The sequence below is a fragment of the Chionomys nivalis genome, chromosome 6 (genome assembly GCF_950005125.1).
Source record: "Chionomys nivalis chromosome 6, mChiNiv1.1, whole genome shotgun sequence".
Classification (NCBI taxonomy): domain Eukaryota; kingdom Metazoa; phylum Chordata; class Mammalia; order Rodentia; family Cricetidae; genus Chionomys; species Chionomys nivalis.
In genome coordinates, this window is record NC_080091.1 from 21,657,286 (window position 1) to 21,676,982 (window position 19,697).

General features: G+C 38.6%; 1 protein-coding gene across 2 annotated transcripts in view; it reads right to left on the reverse strand.

The window, feature by feature from the left end:
- Wdpcp (WD repeat containing planar cell polarity effector) overlaps positions 1-19,697 on the reverse strand; it is a 286,163-nt gene that overhangs the window by 85,004 nt on the left and 181,462 nt on the right. For both annotated transcript variants that reach the window (XM_057771862.1, XM_057771861.1), the window contains exons 13-14: positions 19,470-19,533; positions 716-818 (exon numbers count right to left, since the gene is read on the reverse strand). In XM_057771862.1, the coding sequence (XP_057627845.1) occupies positions 716-818; positions 19,470-19,533 (167 nt within the window). The remainder of the gene's footprint in view (positions 1-715; positions 819-19,469; positions 19,534-19,697) is intronic.

A 19,697-nucleotide genomic window follows, 5' to 3' on the forward strand; every position in this document is an offset into this window, starting at 1 on the left:
CTGTGTATCAGCAAATGACTATGCAGTTTCTGTGTTGACTCAATAACAGCACTGATGGTAATGATACACCCATCTCTCTCCCCAGATCTCATGGGAACAGCAGTGTGGAGCAGCGAGATGGTACAACAGGGAGAGGCACCGGCGACCAAACCTGACAACCTGAGTTCACACAGTGGAAGAGGAGAACTGACTCCCACAAACTGTCTTCTGTCCTCCACACACGTGCTTTAGTACATGCATTCAAATGTGTGCATGTGCACATGCACACACCAATAATAATACTAAATGTAAATAATAAAAAGTAATGTGTTTTTACATTCTGCTGGTTATTACTACTTACCAATTTCTTTTAAGATTGCAGCTTATTTACAAATATTCTATTTTTCAAAGTTTAACAATTCTTGTTTTTAGATATACTGTAATTCAAATAAATCAATTATGTCCTATAAACACAATAGAAATGACATTAAGAATCCCCTAGAACCAAAGAATATTTAAAAATATTTTATGTGTGTTGTTGTTTTACGTGCATGTGTGTCTGTGTAAGGGTGTCAGGTCCCCTAAAACTGGAGCTACAGATGGGTGTGAGCTGCCATTTGGTGTTGGGAATTGAACCCAGGTCCTCTGGAAGAGCAGCCAGTGCTATTAGCTGCGGAACCATCTCATTTCTCCAGGCCCCAAACCAAAGCACTTTAGCAAAGTGCAGAGTCCTTACCGACTCCAGAGGAGACTGATGTGCCGTCAATATCAGATGCTCTTCTCCTAGCCACTTCAGCCAGTGCCAGTTCACCCATATCCAGGGCAAGGTAATGGATATCCTTTGGGAATAAAGAAGACAAAGGGTTGATTAAAAAGAAATCTCGATAAAGTTACAAAGTAGAGTCTGAGAGGAAGACACGTTCAGATAAGAAAATAAATATGGCCAATGAGCATTCGTTTTTCTGTTTTAAATTTATCAGTATTCTTTACTTGCAGAGTCTAATTTCCTTAAAGAACACAGGTGTAACTATTTTAAGCCATAAATCAAAAAGCATGTTTCTAATAATCAACAAGCAGTTTCATTAAAAATAAAAGCCTTAGCTGTGCCAGTGTGTGTATGTATATTTAAGGGTTTAGTGGCTAAGGCAGTCTACACACACACACACACACGTTATGTTGTCCAGACTTGTCTCAAATTCTTCAGTTTAAATGATCATTTTCTTGTGTCTTCAGACAGCTGGTCCTACCAGTTCATGTCATTGCACTGGTCTGAGAGAACTTGACTGCATATTAACCTGAGTTCTGTACAAGGGAATATTACACAGAACCTTATTTTTATAAGCCTAGAAAATATGTATTAATGTTAATACTATGATTTTTTAAGCCCATGTTATAAATAATATAGATGAATTATAATTCCATTCTCAATTTTTGACTCTAGTAGATAGACAGATCATTATAGGACAATTGTTAATTATAATAGCAATTATTAACAATAATAAATATGTGCATAAGTGTGCACACCCGTGCATATGTGTGCAAAGTGTGAAGCACTCTGTGAGGAGAGGCAGGTCTGTCCTGTGGGAGAAGTGCTGGGTGCTCGGGGAAAGCAATGGAAATTACTGAGTGAGTTCCGTAGTGTGCAGAATGGTCACTGGAATAAAAATTCTACTGCAATAAAAATGGATAGAAAGAATATAAACTGACAGTCTATGATGAATAAATATAAATGTCCTACAATTATGTAAAGATATTTCATATTATTCAAATAAATGTAAATCGAAAACACTAATTTCTGATTTTTTGAATTATATGAATTTATAGGAAATAAAACACCATGCTTTGATATATGCACAATATGCAATGAATCATCACATTAGGGTGTTAACACATTGACTAAGTTTTTAAAAGTTAGCAATCGGCTGCAAGGCTTTGGCACGCAAACATGTTCACTCAGCGGGGTTCCTGAAGACTGCAGAGGTCAGGAGTGGAAACTGTCTCACACAGCAGAGCAGCTTGTGTTGGTACACTTCTCAACTTAAGAATGGATTCTGAATTTGTAAATGGTTGAAAGATCTGTGCTCGACCACTGTCCATGAACTTTGAAGGGCTGTGGAATTAGTATTAGCTGCAGACTTGAGAATGTTTTAAACTAAAATTACAAGGGAAAATTGCTTCTGTGAAACATACTGTGATAAAATCGTACTGATGAGAACTGAAATTGTTTGAATTGCAAGTCATGTCAGGCCTGCACTGTCAAAAGATGTGTTTTTCAAAGTGATATCTTCATTCCTACACAAATTCCCAGAAATGTATTCTAATTTCAAACCAGAGCAATGTTTGTCAGGCCTGTATGTATGTGTAGAGAAAATTTCCATATTCCCAAATCCATTTGGTGTGCAATTAAGGAGCTTCTACTAGAAATGATTTGCAATGTAATGACATGCTAAAAACATTCTAGCATTTCGGCTAATAGAATTCTAAAATTGACTTCCGATTTGTGAATGCACTCAATGAGGGCATGTCTCAAGGACGCATACTGGCATTGTCGGTACTGGTATACACGTGGAAAGAGATTTGCAAAGGTTTGAAAATACGGAAAGTCTCATCACAGATCAGCACCGACAAATCAACCTTTATGAGAAATTTGGGAGCACCACTGCCCTGTCTCCCAGAAAGCCCCATTTTTCATATTTATAAACCTGGATTAAAAAACTTGTACATAGTGTACATAATTTGTGATATTTTAAATTTCACCAATAAAAGGTTTATGGAGCGTCTGGAGATAGCGAAGGGCATAGAGCATGTGCTACACATCTCAAGAAGAAAGGACAGCCAGAAACCACTCAAGGTTCCCTTCAAGCACAGCTCACTACCAACGCCGAGGCCACCTTAGATAAAAAGATGGAGCCCAGCATTCCAGCAAGTGGATCCAGGAAACAAGTAGGCATAGCTACTTCTGAATGGGAAAAGTAGGCTTGAAACCATGTAAGACAGAAGTGACAAAGTCACCTCAAAGGAACAGTCCATCAAGAAGACATTCAATTTTAAACACACATGCACCAAACACAGGTAAAACCAATTTCATAAACAAATATAACTAGATATAAGGTCATATTTTAGTGGCAAAACAGTAACAGTGGGTGATTTCTATATTTCACTTTCAAAGACAGGTCATCTGGGTAAAAATTAGAGAAACAATGAAGTTTAATGACACCACAAACCAACTGGTCCTAGCAGATACCTACAGAACATCCTGTCCAAACAAAAGAATATACTTTCTTCTCAGCATGGAACTTTCTGTAAAATAGTTCAATATTAGAGCACAAAGCAACTTTCAGTAACTCCAGTGTTCTGTTTTACTACAGTGGAATGGTGGGAACAAACAACAAGAGAAGCTGCCGAAACTCATTGAGGGTTCACAGTGTACTGCAGAATGATGAATGGGCCATTAAAGACATCAAGACAGAAATTTAAAATTCCTAGATGTGAATGAAAATGAAAACACAATGTATCAAAATCTTTGGTATTTAATGAAATCAGTCCCAAGAGGAAAGTTTATAGCTGAAAGTGTCCAAACTAAAAAAAGAAAAGAAAGGAAAAAATCAGAAAATTCAAATAAATTATTTAATGGTAACTTTAAACCCCTTGGGAAACTCAGGAACCAGAACAAACATAAGAACAGTAGACAGGAAGAAACAAGATAAAGGCAAATGTTAACGAAATAGAAACAACAGAATAAAAAACACAATGCAAAAAATAGAGTTGATTCTTTGAAAATAAAAACATAATTAACAATCCTTAGCCAAATTAACCAAAAGCATGAGGACCCATAATAATAAAACTTGAGGTGAAAAGGGGAAATATTACAATTCTAAGGTGCTGTTGATTACACAACTATAACGGGACATCAGTATTAGTCCTTCCAAGGCTCAAGAACATTAAGGAGAAGGGCAGACAGTGCAAGAGTCGGGTGATGGGGGAGGCAATAAACACCGTCTCCTAGGCATGACATGGCCCTTGCACTGGACCTCTCAATACTGTGTCAGAGATGGGAAGGGGTCATGGTGCCTCTGTAACCCTAGAGAACCCTAGGCTTTTGACAGATGCTGGAGGCAGGGGAGGCATTGCTCTTATATGCTGCATGGGCTATACCTTTCATCCAAAAGTGTAGTTTAAAGTTTCTGTTTATTTTCAGTTTGAATGTCTTACCTATATCCCAAATAATCCACTATTATTATGCCAAGACTTATGTGATATTTTATATTCATTATTATTTGTTTAGAAAATAGTGAGCACCAAGCTTTGTGCATATACATTTAGAACTGTTGTATCTTCTTACTACTTTTTCTCTTTATTAATATGTACTGGGCATCTTTAACTCCTCTACTTGGTTTGAAGTCAATTGTGGACCAAATAACTGCATGTCATATACACACATATATATGTATACAATATATAAATCTAGATTGTATATATATGAGACCAAATATACACTATTCATGTAAATCTGATTTATTTTCCTTAATATGATGATCTATGGTTCCATCCATTTTCCTGAAAACAGGATAGTATATTTTTTTAGATCTAATAAAATTCCTCTGTATATATACCACATTTTCATTAGAAAAACAGTACTAATAAAGAAATGCAAATTCGTCCAGCGGTGGTAGTGCACACCTTTAATCCCAGTACTTGGGAGGAAGAGACAGGCGGATCTCTGTGAGTTTGAAGCCAGTTTGGTCTATAAGAGCTAGTTCCAGGACAGGCTCCAAAGCTACAGAGAAACCCTGTCTCTAAAAACCAAATAAAAAAATGCAAATTCTCCCTTTCCTTTGTATACCCTGGATTTCTTTTCTTATTTCCCTAGTTAAGACTCTGAGCACAGCATTGAATAAGAATATAAAATTGCTCCTTATGTATTTTCAGCATTTTTCGTTCAGTATAATGTTGACTATAGATTTACATAGATAACTTTTATGATGTTGAGGTATGTTCCTTCAGCTCCTATTTTCTCCAGGCTTTTAGCAAGAAGGAATGAGAAACTTTGTCAACTGATTTATATGTAACCATTAGATAATATTGTGATTTCTGTTCTGAAGCCCATTTGTGTGTTATAATCCACATCTTGATTAATCCATGTTGAACAACCCTTGTATTCCTGAAATGAAACTAACAGTTCTCAGCATTATTTTTAATGTGTTCTTGAATTCCATCATTAAGTATTTACTAAAAATTTTACATCTACATTTGTGCCAGTTAGTGTTTGTCAAGTTGACATAAACCTAGACATACTCAAAAAAAGGTAATCTCAAGAGAGGAATTTCCTCCATCAGACTGGTCTATGAGCATGTCTGTAGGGCTTTTGTCCATAGGGCTTTTGGTTTTATTTTGTTTTGTTTTCCATGATTGACATGAGAGAGCCCAGCCCACCGTGGGTGGTGCTACTCATGCTTATTGGTGGTACTGAACTGTTTGAGAAAACCAGCTGTGTATGACATGGAAGCAGAGCACTCAGAACCATTCCTCCCTAGCCCCTACTCCAGTGCCTGCCTACTGTTTGCCTCATAAACCTACTTCCAGTTTTTGGTTTTCAGTCTGTAAGTGCCTTTACCAGTAAATTGAGTTTCTTGAAGACAAGAAATAATTGAATTTTCTTTTTAAATCTATGTATATAGTCTGTATATTTTAATTGATAAGTTGATGTTATCAATTTACTCAAAAAGAATGGTTAATTCTTTTATTCTATTGCTTGTTTTTGTTTTTTTGATTGGGTTAATGTTTAGCTTTTCTTTCTTCACCATAATTATTACTTACAGAAATAAGATTAAATAACAAAACATAAACTATAGGAGGAATGAATACAATCTGTTATCACACTATTACAATAAATATAACAATAGAAAAATTTGAAAGAAGATGCTCATAACTTAGATACATGTATCATAGACCCAAGAACAAAAGTGTGTACACAGATGCACACAAAACAGTATCTATGCTATGTAATTGATAAGATAGAAGATAAACCGGATATCCCACAAAATCCTTAATTCAAAAAATTCATGAAAAGGTGGTAAAAAAATAGTAGTTAAATCTAATTATATTAGTATTTATATTAAGTAATGATGACCAGAAGGGTCTAATAAAACAGAAGCTGTCACACTGAATAAAAAATAAGACTGAGATATACACTTTCAGACATAGAGGAGAAATGAAAGAACAGAAAAAGATAAAATGCAAACACCAACCAAAAGACAGCTGAAGTGTCCACTGCAAAAAGGCAAGTGAGCTAGAAAAAGGGATATTTTATGATAAACAGACAACAGCTTCAAAACACTTGAAGCAAAATCTGAACAATGGATATAGAAGTGCTGAAATCTTGAAATGTAATCTGCTTTCTAAGTCGCTGTTAGAATAAAGCAAGGTGAAAACAGACAATACTACCAAGCAGGTATAATCACTACAACTACTCTCCATTGAGAACACAGTACACATTCTCTTCAAGTACACATGGAAGGCAGCCAGGCAGACTATGGGCTGGACCTTAAAACATCTCTCAAGAATTGAAAAGTACAAATAGTACTGAAAATTTTTTTGAACAAAGGAATTAAGTTACATAACAATTTGTAAAGGCATTTGAAAAACTGCTAGGACTTGGCATTAAACAGCTCACTTTTAAATATCTTATGGATTTAACAGCATACTTTAAAATAGTCTGTAGATAAAACATTAGAAAGTGTTTTGAGATAAATGAAAACGGAAATAGAACACATGAAAGCTAGACATGCTATATAGCATATAGTATAGATATAGATATAGCAGGATCTATAAGGGAGTTTCTGGATTTAAATACTGGGGCAGTTTGAATGTAATAGGTCCCCATAATCTCACAGGCAGTGGCACTATTAGGAGGTGTGGCTTTGTTGGAGTGGGTATGGCCTTTTTTGGAGAAAATGTGTCATTGTGGAGGTTGGCTTTGAAATTTTCTATGCTGAGGATACTGCCAGACGGAGCCCCAGTGCTGAGAGACGTAGTGGACACAAGGCCCTATCCTAACCCAGAAGCAATCTCCAGCTAATACACTCCAGGAGTCTCACAGAAACCACACTGAAAGGCAGGCCGCATGCCCAGTGTAGATGGCCAACACAAAACTAAACCAATGGTATTTTGGGAGGCTTTTTGTCTCATAGTGCCTGGGCATTTTTCTACTTACAGGTTTGGCTTACACGTTATGGTTCCCAATTCTGTGTTTTGTGGGATTTCTGTGTAAGTGAATGTGTGTCTCTGCATCCATATAAGCGTCTTGTGTTTTTTCTCTGGCTCTTTTTTCCCTGAGTGAGTGAGTTTGTTTTGCCCTATTCTGGTTTGTCTTAGTTGCCCTTTTGTTTTCTAATGAGAGAAAGAAAAAAGGGTGTGAACAGAGGTGGGGGTAGGGAAGTTGGGGGAGGAGAAACTGTGAACAGAATATATTGTATAAACAAAACTATTTTCAATTAAAAATGAAAAAAAACTTAAAGAAAATGAGCAGAGAGTTCTCAAGAAAAAGGGAAAAAACTGGCTAAGAAATATAACATAAATGTTCATCACCCTTATCAATTAGGTAAATGCGAAACTACACAAATTTGAGATTTAATCTCACCCCGGTTGGAAAGGCAAAGATCAAGAGAAAGGGTGCCAACAAATTCTGGAGGCGATATGAGTAAGGAGACCCTCACTCACTGTTGGCGGGAGAGCCAACTGGAGTAGTTATTATGAAAGTCAGAGAGGAAAACTCTCTAAAGCTAGATATAAACCTCCCCTATGATCCAGCTACCTGACTCCATGGCAGCTGCCCAAAGGACCCAATATCCTATTCCATAGACATTTTCTCAGTCATGTTCACTGCCCCTCCATTCACCAGGCAAGGAATCGGAAACCAAACTGCTCTTCAACTGACAGAGGGATCATAAAACTCTATGGAATTCTGTTCAGCTGTAAAGAAGAATGAAATTGTAAAATGTGCACAGAAGTACAAGGTATTAGAAATAATCCTTAAGAAGAGCCTCTCGGCCTACACAAAATAACTCCAATCAAACCAAATTAGACCAAATCAAAAATGCCCATGTTTAATAAATGCCATGCTCTCGGGTGGCTGGGAGCATGCTAGGGGGTGGGAGGTGGGAGAGCACAGGACACAGAGAAGGAGAGCACAAACAAACCCCAAAACCACGTGTTCCTTTTTTCAGCATGAGTCTAAATAGCCTGTGGGAGTGGTCCTTACCCTCCCTGGGGAGGGGGTCAGCATTTGACAGGCTTTCTCAGAGGTGGAGTCCAGCCCAATGCAACTCCCAGGGGCAGGGGGCTTGAGATGGAGCTTTCTGCTCCATTGGCGCCCCAAAGCAGGGGCTGGGGTGACGCTCCCAACTTAATATTACATTCCAGACTCTTTGGACATAGGGGTGTTAGAGGACTAGGGTCTCACTTTCAATCAAACATCCCAGAGTTTGATTGAATATAGGGGTATTTGTTTGGATATAGGGGTATCACTTTTGACCAAACAGAAAGGACTAGAAAATATTATATTGACTGAGGTTACCAGAAAGAGAAATACTGTGTTCTCTTTCATCTGAGGTTCCTAACTCCAAATCTTCATCTATTGCTGGTGGGAATGCAAACTTGTGCAACCACTTTGGAAATCAGTATGGCGCTTTCTCAGAAAATTGGGAATCAACCTACCTTAGGATCCAGCAATACCACTCTTGGGCATATACCCAAAAGATGCTCAATCATACTACAACAGCATTTGTCCAGTTATGTTCATAGCAGCATTATTCATAATAGCCAGAACGTGGAAACAACCTAGATGCCCCTCAACGGAAGAATGGATAAAGAAAGTCTGGCACATCTACAAATTAGAGTATTACTCAGCAGTAAAAAACAATGACATCTTGAATTTTGCAAGCAAATGGGTGGAATTAGAAAACACTATCCTGAGTGAGGTAACCCAGACCCCAAAAGATAAATATGGTATGTACTCACTCATACGTGGATACTAGGTATAAATAAAGGACATTGAGCCTATAGTTAATGATCCTAGAGAAGCTAAGTAATAAGGTGAACCCAAAGAAAAACATATATATACCCACCTGGAAATTGGAAACAGACAAGATCACCTGACAAAATTGGGAGCATGGGGGCAGGGGGGGAGAAGGAAGGGGAGAAGGGGAAAGTTGAGGAAAACTTGAAGGAATAGGATAGTTGAGCTGGAGGAAAGACAGATATGAGATTAAGGAAAGGGATATCTTGATTGAGGGAGCCATTGTGGGGCTAGCAAGAAACCTGGCTCTAGAAAAATTCCCAGAAATCCACAAGGATGACCCCAGCTAAGACCCTAAGCAATAGAAGAGAGGGGGCCCGAACTGGCCTTGCCATGTAGTCAGCCTGATGGTTATCTTAAACATCACCATAGAACCTTTGTCCAACAACAGATGGAAACAGAGGCAGAGACTCACATTGGAGCACTGGACTGAGCTCCCAAGGTCCAGTTGAAGAGTGGAAGGAATGAGAATATGAGCAAAGAGGTCAAGACAATAAAGGGTTTACTCACTGAAACAGTTTACCTGAGCTAATGGGAGCTCACCAACTCCAACTGGACTGGTAATGAACAAGCATAGCATCAAACTAGTCCCTCTGAATGTGGCTGACAGTTGGGCAGACTAAGGGGCCACTGACAGAGGCACCGGGATTTGTCTCTACTTCATGTACTGGCTTGTTGGGATCCTATTCTCTTTGGATGTGTACCTTGCTCAGCGTAGATGTAGTGGAGAGGGCCTTGGACTTTCCACAAGGCAAAGTGCCTTACTCTCTTTTAGGATTAGAGGGGGGTGGGGTTGGAGGGTGTGTGGAGGGAATGGGAGGAGGGAAGGGAGTGGGAATTTGGATTAGTATTTTTTAAAGTATTAAAATAAAAAAAAGACAGCATAATGGATGATATCCTGTCCCACTGGCCTTAAACCTTAATTACCCAGCTTACAGGCTCTGCTTCCAAATGTAGTCATATTGATGGTTGGAAGATTCACATGTTAATTTTGTGGAGGAAAAAGACACAATTCAGTTCATAGCATATGCATTTCTGTTTTTCTGCTGAATATCCTTAAATTCCTAATAGTCACAACCCTATTTATTTCCCTTAACATAACTGGGGCTGACCCAGTTTCTACTTCTTGTGATTTTTTTTCTCCACTTTGTCACCCTCCTGTTTCTATTGAAGCATCCCAAGGATCCATCCTTGCTTGCCCACAAATACTTTTCTATTCAAAGTATCCTTTCCCAGGACATGAAGTTCTAGATGTTCCTCCGACTTTGGTAAACAGTCTTCTTTTCTTAGCACTTGGTGCCTGCTTCCTAATCTCACTTTGTCCCATCTTAGCATTGTCAGTGGAGTCTCACAACCTCGGGTCCATCGAGTATTCTTATTCCATTCCAGCTATAAAATTTAACACAAACAGGCGCGCGCGCACACACACACACACACACACACACACACACACACACAGTTTCTCTAATTTCCATAGATTTGGCACAAGAGGAGAGATTTACTCTGTGTACTCAACTGACTATCTTAAAGAAAATCTACTTCATATATAGTTAACTGTTCTGAGTGGAGACTTTCAATTAAAACTTCAACTTGAAAGTCCAAGCTAGGTTTGAGTCACTAGAGTTCAGAAAGGCACATATATTCATAAAATTGAAAATGGCAATTATAATGGATTGAATGCCAAATCTTATTTCAGAAGTTAGCAGGTATAAAACTCCTCTACATAAAAACAGTGCCAAAGAAGCAATTCTATGTCAACTTGATCACCAAGCAAGTGCCTGGGAATAGCAGATGTAAGCCGCCCTACAAAAACCATGCCAATGGAAGACAAACTACCCAACAGTATTATGCCAAGGGAAGGCACAGATGGCTGGAGAGCAGCAGTTATAGGTCTTTTTATAGCATTATCAGATGGTACATTTGACATTCCAACTGGCCTTGTGCCAATGGCCAAGGTAGCTAGAGATGCCAATATGAGACTGCTCAGAAGGCACAGTCATCTTCATGCCATCCAAGATGGGGCCAGAGAAGCAATCTTGGGTGGCTTTTATGCCACAATGAGTATAGCAAAACAATTATCTTTTATGCCACAATAATAATTGCTTTGGAGAGGCTACCTAAATTTTCAAACCCAGAATAATATTTTAAAGACAAGAAGTGAGCAGCAGCACTTTGTGACCAAAGCCACAGCCTTTCATGGGCAGTGAGCAATCTAGACCTCCTGAGGAAACTGAAGATACCAATTTTAAAGCAACCTCAAGCTTCCACAGAGTTCCAAGTACAGCTCAAAGGTTACTCTTCTGAACTATTTGAGAAAAAGTTGTTGACTTACTTGATGGTACTTTACATGTCCTACAAAGCCACAAAACATACAAACAATCAAACTAGCACTGGGAATTTGGACCCACATAATTGCAAAGTTTCAACTATTCTCAACTGTTCTTTACACCCAACAGACCAAATTTGGATGCATTTAGTGATGAATTTTCATTTCCTTTGGTGCTCTCCCTTATGTGAGCATCACATTCTTTATGAATACAGGCTACTTAAAAGAATGGCCCTCAGTTAGGTTTTACCTTTTTGGCAGGAATGTCACAGCAGGATGTTGTATCCTTGCTTATTATACCAGGTGGCAAACTATTTTTCAATAGTTCCATTTTTATTATTATAATTATTATATTATTACTTTGGCATTTGTAGCCCAGACTGGTCTCGAACTTGCTATATTGCCTGGATGCTCTGATTCTCTTGCCTCTGTGTCCCAAGTTCTGAGAAAACAGGAATGTATCACCACACCCAGCTATCTGTTCTGGTATTGATTGAGTTATGATTGCTAGATTTACATAGTGTTTACCAATTTTCTATATGGCAGTTTGTTACTCTTGTTCCCTTTGTAAAAACACACAGCTTTTATAATATTATGGAAACACCCTGAGAACCTTTAAATAGCTTGCTTCTGCAGAACCTTTCCCTATTCATAGAACCCATTAGTAACTTTTGCCTTATTCAGTTATAACCACGATGTTTGCCAAACTGTGACTTCTTAATATGGGTGTTGAATCTATTTACTTATTTACACATGTACCAGTATGGATCAATGGTTACTTCCTACATTCTGATATACTGTGGTTCTTACCAAATTCATTGAGATACTTCCTAATTTCTTCTGAAGATCATTAGATTTCAAAAACAACTGTTTTTTAATTTGTGAACTTCAGAGGTATGGAATATTACTGATTTACAACTCAATTCTTTTGGCTTCATGTACCATTTTTAGAATGTTACGTTCTAAAAACATAAGGCATTTTCATGTCTTATCATGTGGCCCAATATATATTTGGTGAATAAATGACATACATTTGAAAACAATATAATATTTCAGTTGTTGGAGAATGATGTTGGATTCTGTAGCTTTCAAAACATCAAGAAAAGTTGATTCACAGATTTTAAAATATTCATAAACCTTTACCTACTTTCTCTATTTCTACATTTATCTTTTTACAGGTTTTCAACTTTTGTTTCAAGCATTTGAAGCTCGGTTATCTTGCACACAATTGTTTGTTGTGTCTTTTTTACTAAACTTTTATCATAATACATATCTACTAGGAAATGTTTCTATAATTTTTTATAACTATAGACTTCTGAATTCAAACTTTATGAATTTTTCTAAATGTTTGATTCTAAATTTGTATTTCTATTTCTGATGAGACTACCCATCCAGACATTTTGCTTATCTTTTCTTTAAAACCTTGCAGCTGCTGTGAGGCTATTATCTCTAGTAATTAATACCTTGATTTCACAATGACTTTGCAGTAGTCTTTTTCTATTATCGTTTTTTAAATATTTTTACATTTAATTTATTTATACTACAACAATTAATTACATCCTGAACACAAGTAAAGAATTATACATTGAGCATAACTACAACTTTCTCTGGGTTCAGTCTGATAACCTCTGACCTATAAAAAGAATTAAAATTTACTTTTTAACAGGAAGGTGTAATCTATTTGAATTAAACTTAATGCATATGTTTGGGGCATAAAATTAAAATCTTATTTTATTTTACCCTTCTCTGATAGAATATTTTTAAACTTTTCAGTTCTGTATTGACTTTTTAAAGCTACACACCTGAGTTTACCTAGAAGAAAGCTCTCCATGTGCTATAATCTACAATTTTAACCTGTCATGATACACCCAGGACCCTGGCATTTCAGGAAAGAGGCACCAATCATAACCCAGTGTAATTCTATCTGCTCTTCCTATGCTAGAATCATTCATTTCATTTTTACATGCAACAAACACAATGTTAATGACATAAATTTTACTTTAAATATCTTCTTTTTAAAAAGAATGTGGATCTATACAAGTCTACACATAAAAACTATACATATTTGTTGGGTACCATGTTGATAGTCTAATACATGCATATGTTTTATAATGTTTAAATGAGAATAAACATATACATCTCAAACATTTAGTAAGATGAAGAGAAAAGACTCTTGATCCACATGCTTCTCATCTGGTGTATATCCAAGTTCTGGTTTAAACTCTTATTTTTTCTCATGTGTAGACCTTTGATGATTCATTCTGTCACCTTTGATTTATTTAAAATTATCTTTATTTTATTCTCACCTATGAATATTTTCACTGGCTATATATATGTTGTGTTCAGAGCTGTAATTTTTTAACACATTAAAAGATGCACATTATCTCTTGGCATTGTAGTTTCCATCTGCGGGAGACCGTGGTGCACATCAGTTCCTGGTGCTTCTGAGCAGTTGTTTCTTAAGCTGTGTAAAGCTCTTCTGTGTGGGTGCCCTGTGTTGCTAGGACATGCCCGGGAACTGCTTTCTCATATTTAACTTCACTAGGATCTTTGAATCTGTAAGCCATGCTTTCACGAAACTTCTACTAAGAACAAGACTCCAATTCTGCATCATTCAGATTGTTCAGCTTATTGTTTGTTTTATTTTGTTGTTCTTGAGATTAGATGGTTCCTGTTTATCTGTTTTTAAGTTAATTTACCCTTTCTAAATCAATCCATTTTTCTACTAATTGATAATTTTAAAAAATTTTTGACTTCTGCCGGGCGGTGGTGGCGCACGCCTTTAATCCCAGCACTCGGGAGGCAGAGGCAGGCGGATCTCTGTGAGTTCGAGACCAGCCTGATCTACAAGCGCTAGTTCCAGGACAGGCTCCAAAGCCACAGAGAAACCCTGTCTCGAAAAACCAAAAGAAAAAAAAAATTTTTGACTTCTGAATTCAAACTTTAACTTCACAAATTTCTACTTTTTAATTATAGCTCCTGTCTATCCCCTTTTATCAAATATGGATTCCTTTCTCCTACGATGTAATCTGAACACAGTTTCCCCTCCTGCTACTCCTGTCCCTCCCCACCTCCTCTCCAATCTGAATTCACTCCCTTTCTGTCTCTCATTAAAAAAGAACAAGCTTCCAAGAGACAACAACAAAACATAACAAAATAAGATAAAACAACTATCATATCAAATTTGGACAAGCCAAGCCAAGAAAAAATATAAAAGCCCCAAGAGCAGGCACAAGAGTCAAAGACCCACTCAGTCACATCCAGGAGCCCCATGAAAATACTAAGCTGGAAGCTATAGTATACATGCAAAGGTCCTGGCACAGAAGCATCTATGCCCTGTGACTGCTGCTTCCATCTCTGTGAATTCACACGAGCTTCCCTGCGTTGTTTTAGAGCGCCTTGTTCTCCTGTGTCCTCGGCTCCTCTTCTGCAGACAGCTCTGTTTCTAATAAGAACCCCACCCGAACGCTTTGTTCATCATTTCTTTAAAATCTTGAGGCTGCTGTGAAACCACTGTAGTTGTTAACAGTGGTACTGCAGTTGGTTTTCCTTGCGATTATAGCTCCAAGCAAAGAGAACCCATCAGGATTCAAGTGAAATAAAACAAAAAACACTAGGAAAGGAGTGGGGGGAGGGTACTACAAACTGGAGGACAGGACACATGCATGCGAACAGATATGCGAAACCCAGCAAAAGAATAGAGAACAAGACAGCACTCCACTGAGACCTCCTAAGATGACAGCTGCTCAATAATGGAGAACAAAAGTGGTCACATGTGGAAGTGTCGGAGTCCTACACACTGGAAGAGGAGCGGGGACCACAGAGAGGTCTCAAATAAAAAATCCTCAAGACAGTTACGAAATTAATCAAGGACCTAGACAAGAAAACTACTAAAGAAGAAGAAAGAATCAGTAATGTGGAAGAAAAAAATTTAAAACATCAAGGAAAAATCCTGTAAAAAATTCAGACACTGAAAAAGAACCAGAAATTCTGAAAATGAATCAACCAATCAACAAACCAAACAACAACAAGCTTAGAAGAAAGCATCATCAACCTTCAAGACCATGCAGAAAGAAGTCGCATTGTTTGCAGGGAAACAGATATGTCAACTGAACTATGCCAAGTTCAGAAAGACAAATTATGCTTTCTCTCATCTGCGGTTCCGAGATTTTATAGAGATACATAAAGATACGTGTGTGTGTGCGCGTATGTGTGTGTGTGCGTGCGCGTGTGTGCGTATGATGTGAAAGTAGAAAAAAGAAATGGGAAAGGGATGAGGAAAGGGCTCAATATGCAGCACACACATGTAGAGAAACGTCAAAAAAAGAGCAACAAAAAGATATCAGTTGTACCTAAAGTGACCAATGCAATTCTATCAATGCTTCAGTGCTATGTCTGCGCAGAAACAGAGAAATGCATCCTAAAATTCACATGCAGTCCCAAAGGACTCGGTATATAAAGCAACCTAATTCCAAAACTATGAGTCCGTACAAAGAAAGTCACATGATCCTGGCACAAAGACAGAAGTATGGAAGACAAAGAAAGTCCATAAAAATATTCATCCATGTATAGTCAACTACCTTCTGACAAGAGTCTCAAGAAAACCTCAGTGATGTTCACTCCCTGAACTGCCTTGAGAGCCCTAGTCCATGGTTTCACCACCAATGACCTTCAACATTTTTCTGTATTTATGGATTATTTATAATTCTGATTTTTTGAAATGCCTTGTTCTGATTTGTGCTGGGTTTTAGTTCTAGTATTTTACTCTTTACTGGTTATTTATTTATATCAGCATATTCCCTCTTTGTTATGAAGAATTTTGGACCATCAACATGACTTACTGAAACTTTTTGCAGTGGTTTCAAATGCCACCATTACTGTAGATTAATTCAAGTACACAAATCAAGCTATCTTTTAAGATATTGTAGGTAAAAGAGCAGACTATGAAACAAGGCTGTCTTAAATGATTCTAAGCTATCAAATAGAGACATACAAATTTCAAAAGTTGTATGAAGCCCAGATTACTAATCACACACACACACCTACCTTAAATACTATACAAAGACTTGGAAGTTGAAAAATAGGAAAACATGCTAGAAACCCTAGTTACCAAGTTATTACAGTATGCCAGGCCCTTCAAATATGTTAACCTATTTCATACTGTGGCAATTTATACATTGTTACCATCTTACAAACAATAAAACGGAAGCAAACAGCATTAGGTAAACTATAGGAAACCCACACAGCCAATAGGTGAGTCTGGAACCGAATCAACAGCCCCTGAAGCACTGATGTGAGGAGATAGACCTGGAACAGCCTCTTCTACTCTAACCTTCACCCTGAAAGCCGGCTCTTCCCCCTTCCTCTCCGCACTGCAGCCTTGGGTCCCTCTAAACGAGGTGTGGGAACTATGAAATGCAGCCAAATGCTACTGGAGACTGTTTTTCCTAGTTTAAAACACTGGAGGGGGGGCACAGGGATCACAGTTTTGGTTTTGTGTGTGTAACATTTGAAATTTTTATTATATTCAAACTGTGGTCAATGAAGCTTTATTGGAACACACCCACACTTACTGTCTGTCCACTGCTGCAGCTGCCTTCCCTCTACGATGGCAGTGCTGACTAGCTGTGTAGTAACTATGAGGCTTGCATCTTGAGGTAGTTACTACCTAGTCCTTTTCCAGAAAAGGCATACAGACTCCTGATCAAACTTATGACAGCATCACTCTTCGGATTCAAACCTTCATCAGGTGAACTCCAACGCCTTAGTTCACACCTGGGCCCCTCTGGTCTCAGCTGCCTGTTTTCTAGACACATCACCTTCCTCGTCACGTTGTATACCTTCACCTGTTCACCACCAGCAGATGCTAAAGCGAAAAGCATTGTTTTCAGGCTCTTTGTGCTTTTCGTTGGCGGTGGCACTGTTGCTTCGAGACAGTCTCATATAGCTCAGATGGGCCTCCCGACGGTCGTGTCACCAGGGATGACCTTGGCGTCTGGTCCTCGGCCCCACCTCACGAGCGGTGGGATTACAGGATTGTGCCCCCACACCTGGTTTATGAGTTGTGGAGATCAAACCCAGGCCTTGCACATGCTTGACAAACACATACCGACCGAGCTGTGTCCCCAGCCAGAGGTACTTTTTTTGGTCTCTTTGGTATTATTTTTAATCTTTAAGGAAGAGATGGCTTAAAGATAATAAATCCTTTGCAAGTAGAGATAATCCTGCTTATTTTATAAACTTTCACTTTTCAAAAGAGGTAATATTTCTTAGAATATAGGCTATGAACCTCTGGCCAGATGAAATTCAAACAGTAAGAACCAATCTATATGAAAACATGATCAATTCTTTTAGATAATTTCAACACCAAGTCTCAAATGTACACAGTACTTTCATAAACTTAAACAGAGCTCCTAGGCCTCAACACTCTGTATTTTGAGACGCCTTAAAATAGACCTTGGCTAAAGGCGCTGTCTTAGATGAGGAGTGAAGATGTGCACTCCGAATAACGTCTGTACTTTTCCAAACTGAGCGTCTAGTCATCCTCTCCTCTATTTTAGCCCGTCAGTAGAAAAGCTCTTGGATTAAGGAGATTTGAAGGAACACAAAGGTTTCTCTAAATTGGTACTGGGTTAAACAGATTAAAATGGTGAAACAAATATGAAAATAGTTTAGAAGGTGGTTTAGATAATTATATCTATTAATTAATCAAAGACTAAACTACAGGATATAATATTCGGGGAGAAATTTTGCCCAGCAAAAATCATTACAATTCTAACCATAGCTCTCAGCTGCCTCCCCACACTTGGGACTCTCGGGGACTCTCGGCATAAGAGAAGAACTGGGGGCCAGGCCTGGAGGCCAATGCCTTTAATTCTAGGACTCAGATCTACTGAGGGAGTTCCAGGCCAGCCAGGGCTACATATTGAGACCCTGTTGAAGGAGGAGGAAGAGGAGTGGGAAGCAATGGGGAATGGGAGAGGAAGGGGAGCGAGGAGGACGATATACCTCTATTTTAATAAGCAGCAGAGGCAGGAAGAAGGGTCAGTTAGATTGGAATCTAAGCTCTCCACTGGGCTATCCGAAGCACAGAGTGTCACCACACTGACATGCCTGCCCAAGTAGAGCGCAAAGTGAAGATGGAAAATAAAACGTTTATCCTTTTGAAAGCAAATACCATTTTTCATGATTTGAGAATAAGAAATTTAAATTCTGTCACCTATAATTTAGCATTTTAAAACCAAATTCAACTGAAATACAAATGGGCTATGGTGATGAACTCTACACAGGAAACAGCAACACTTAGTATCTTCCCAGTGCAAAAGAACAGTGCAAACCTCTGTCTTACTGCGTCTGTGATAACAACAGATCTGCTACTTTGTTCATTTGACCTCCCAGGGGTGAAAGTTCTCATAAGAAAGGAATCAGGGTGGGGAGGATATGGGGGAGATCAGAGGGTTTGGAGCAAGGAGAAGGAAGAGAGAGTGTGTTAAGTTACAGTCTCAGACAGGAGCATTACAGTAGGCAGGGTCTGTAAGAAGTGTGTCACCACTGGCCAAGTGACAGACAGCAGAGCAAGAGCACAGAGGACTCCGCACCTGTGGGTCCACTCTCCTCTCTAGTTGTCCAAACACAAGGGATGCACTCGTCACTTCTGACTTCCCACTGGAACCCGAGGGCCCAACAGTATGTTCAGATCTCTGGGGCACATTTCCTCCTGTGTCCTGGCTTCTGGAGCTTCAAGCTTGCTCAGAGCATGGATTAGAAAGACATTTAGACTTAATAGATGGAAAGGTTGTCAATTCTGCACATCAAGGTTCATGGGGAGAAAAGTTCAAGAATTATAAATGCTTTGAAAACATAAAAGATCCTTTGGCCCTGGCAAGGAAAATGTCACCAAGCCAAGAGATACGAGATAGCTATTGAGCCGCTCATGGGGGCAGTGCTGCGAGCCACGGTGGAATAATGCCTTCCCGCCATGTGTCTAAGGCCACAAATGACACTAATCCCTTTTAATGGTCACAAAAGCTGACAACTTACTCAGCCTTAGAACTGAAGACACAAAAATCATCTCTGGCAATGACTTACCATAAACAGGTCACGAGCACCAATGTCAACAGCCAAGAGGAAGGCCTTTTCAAATCTCCGGTACCTGTGATAAGGGGGAAATACGTTAGTTGTGAACAAAGCCATATAAAAGGGAAAAGTGGTTTTTTGTGTGTATTTATTTGGTATTATATGCATCCTTCTGATGGGGGAAATACTTTCCACAAGGATTTTCTGGCTTATGACATGTTCTTACTCTGGAGAGGAGCT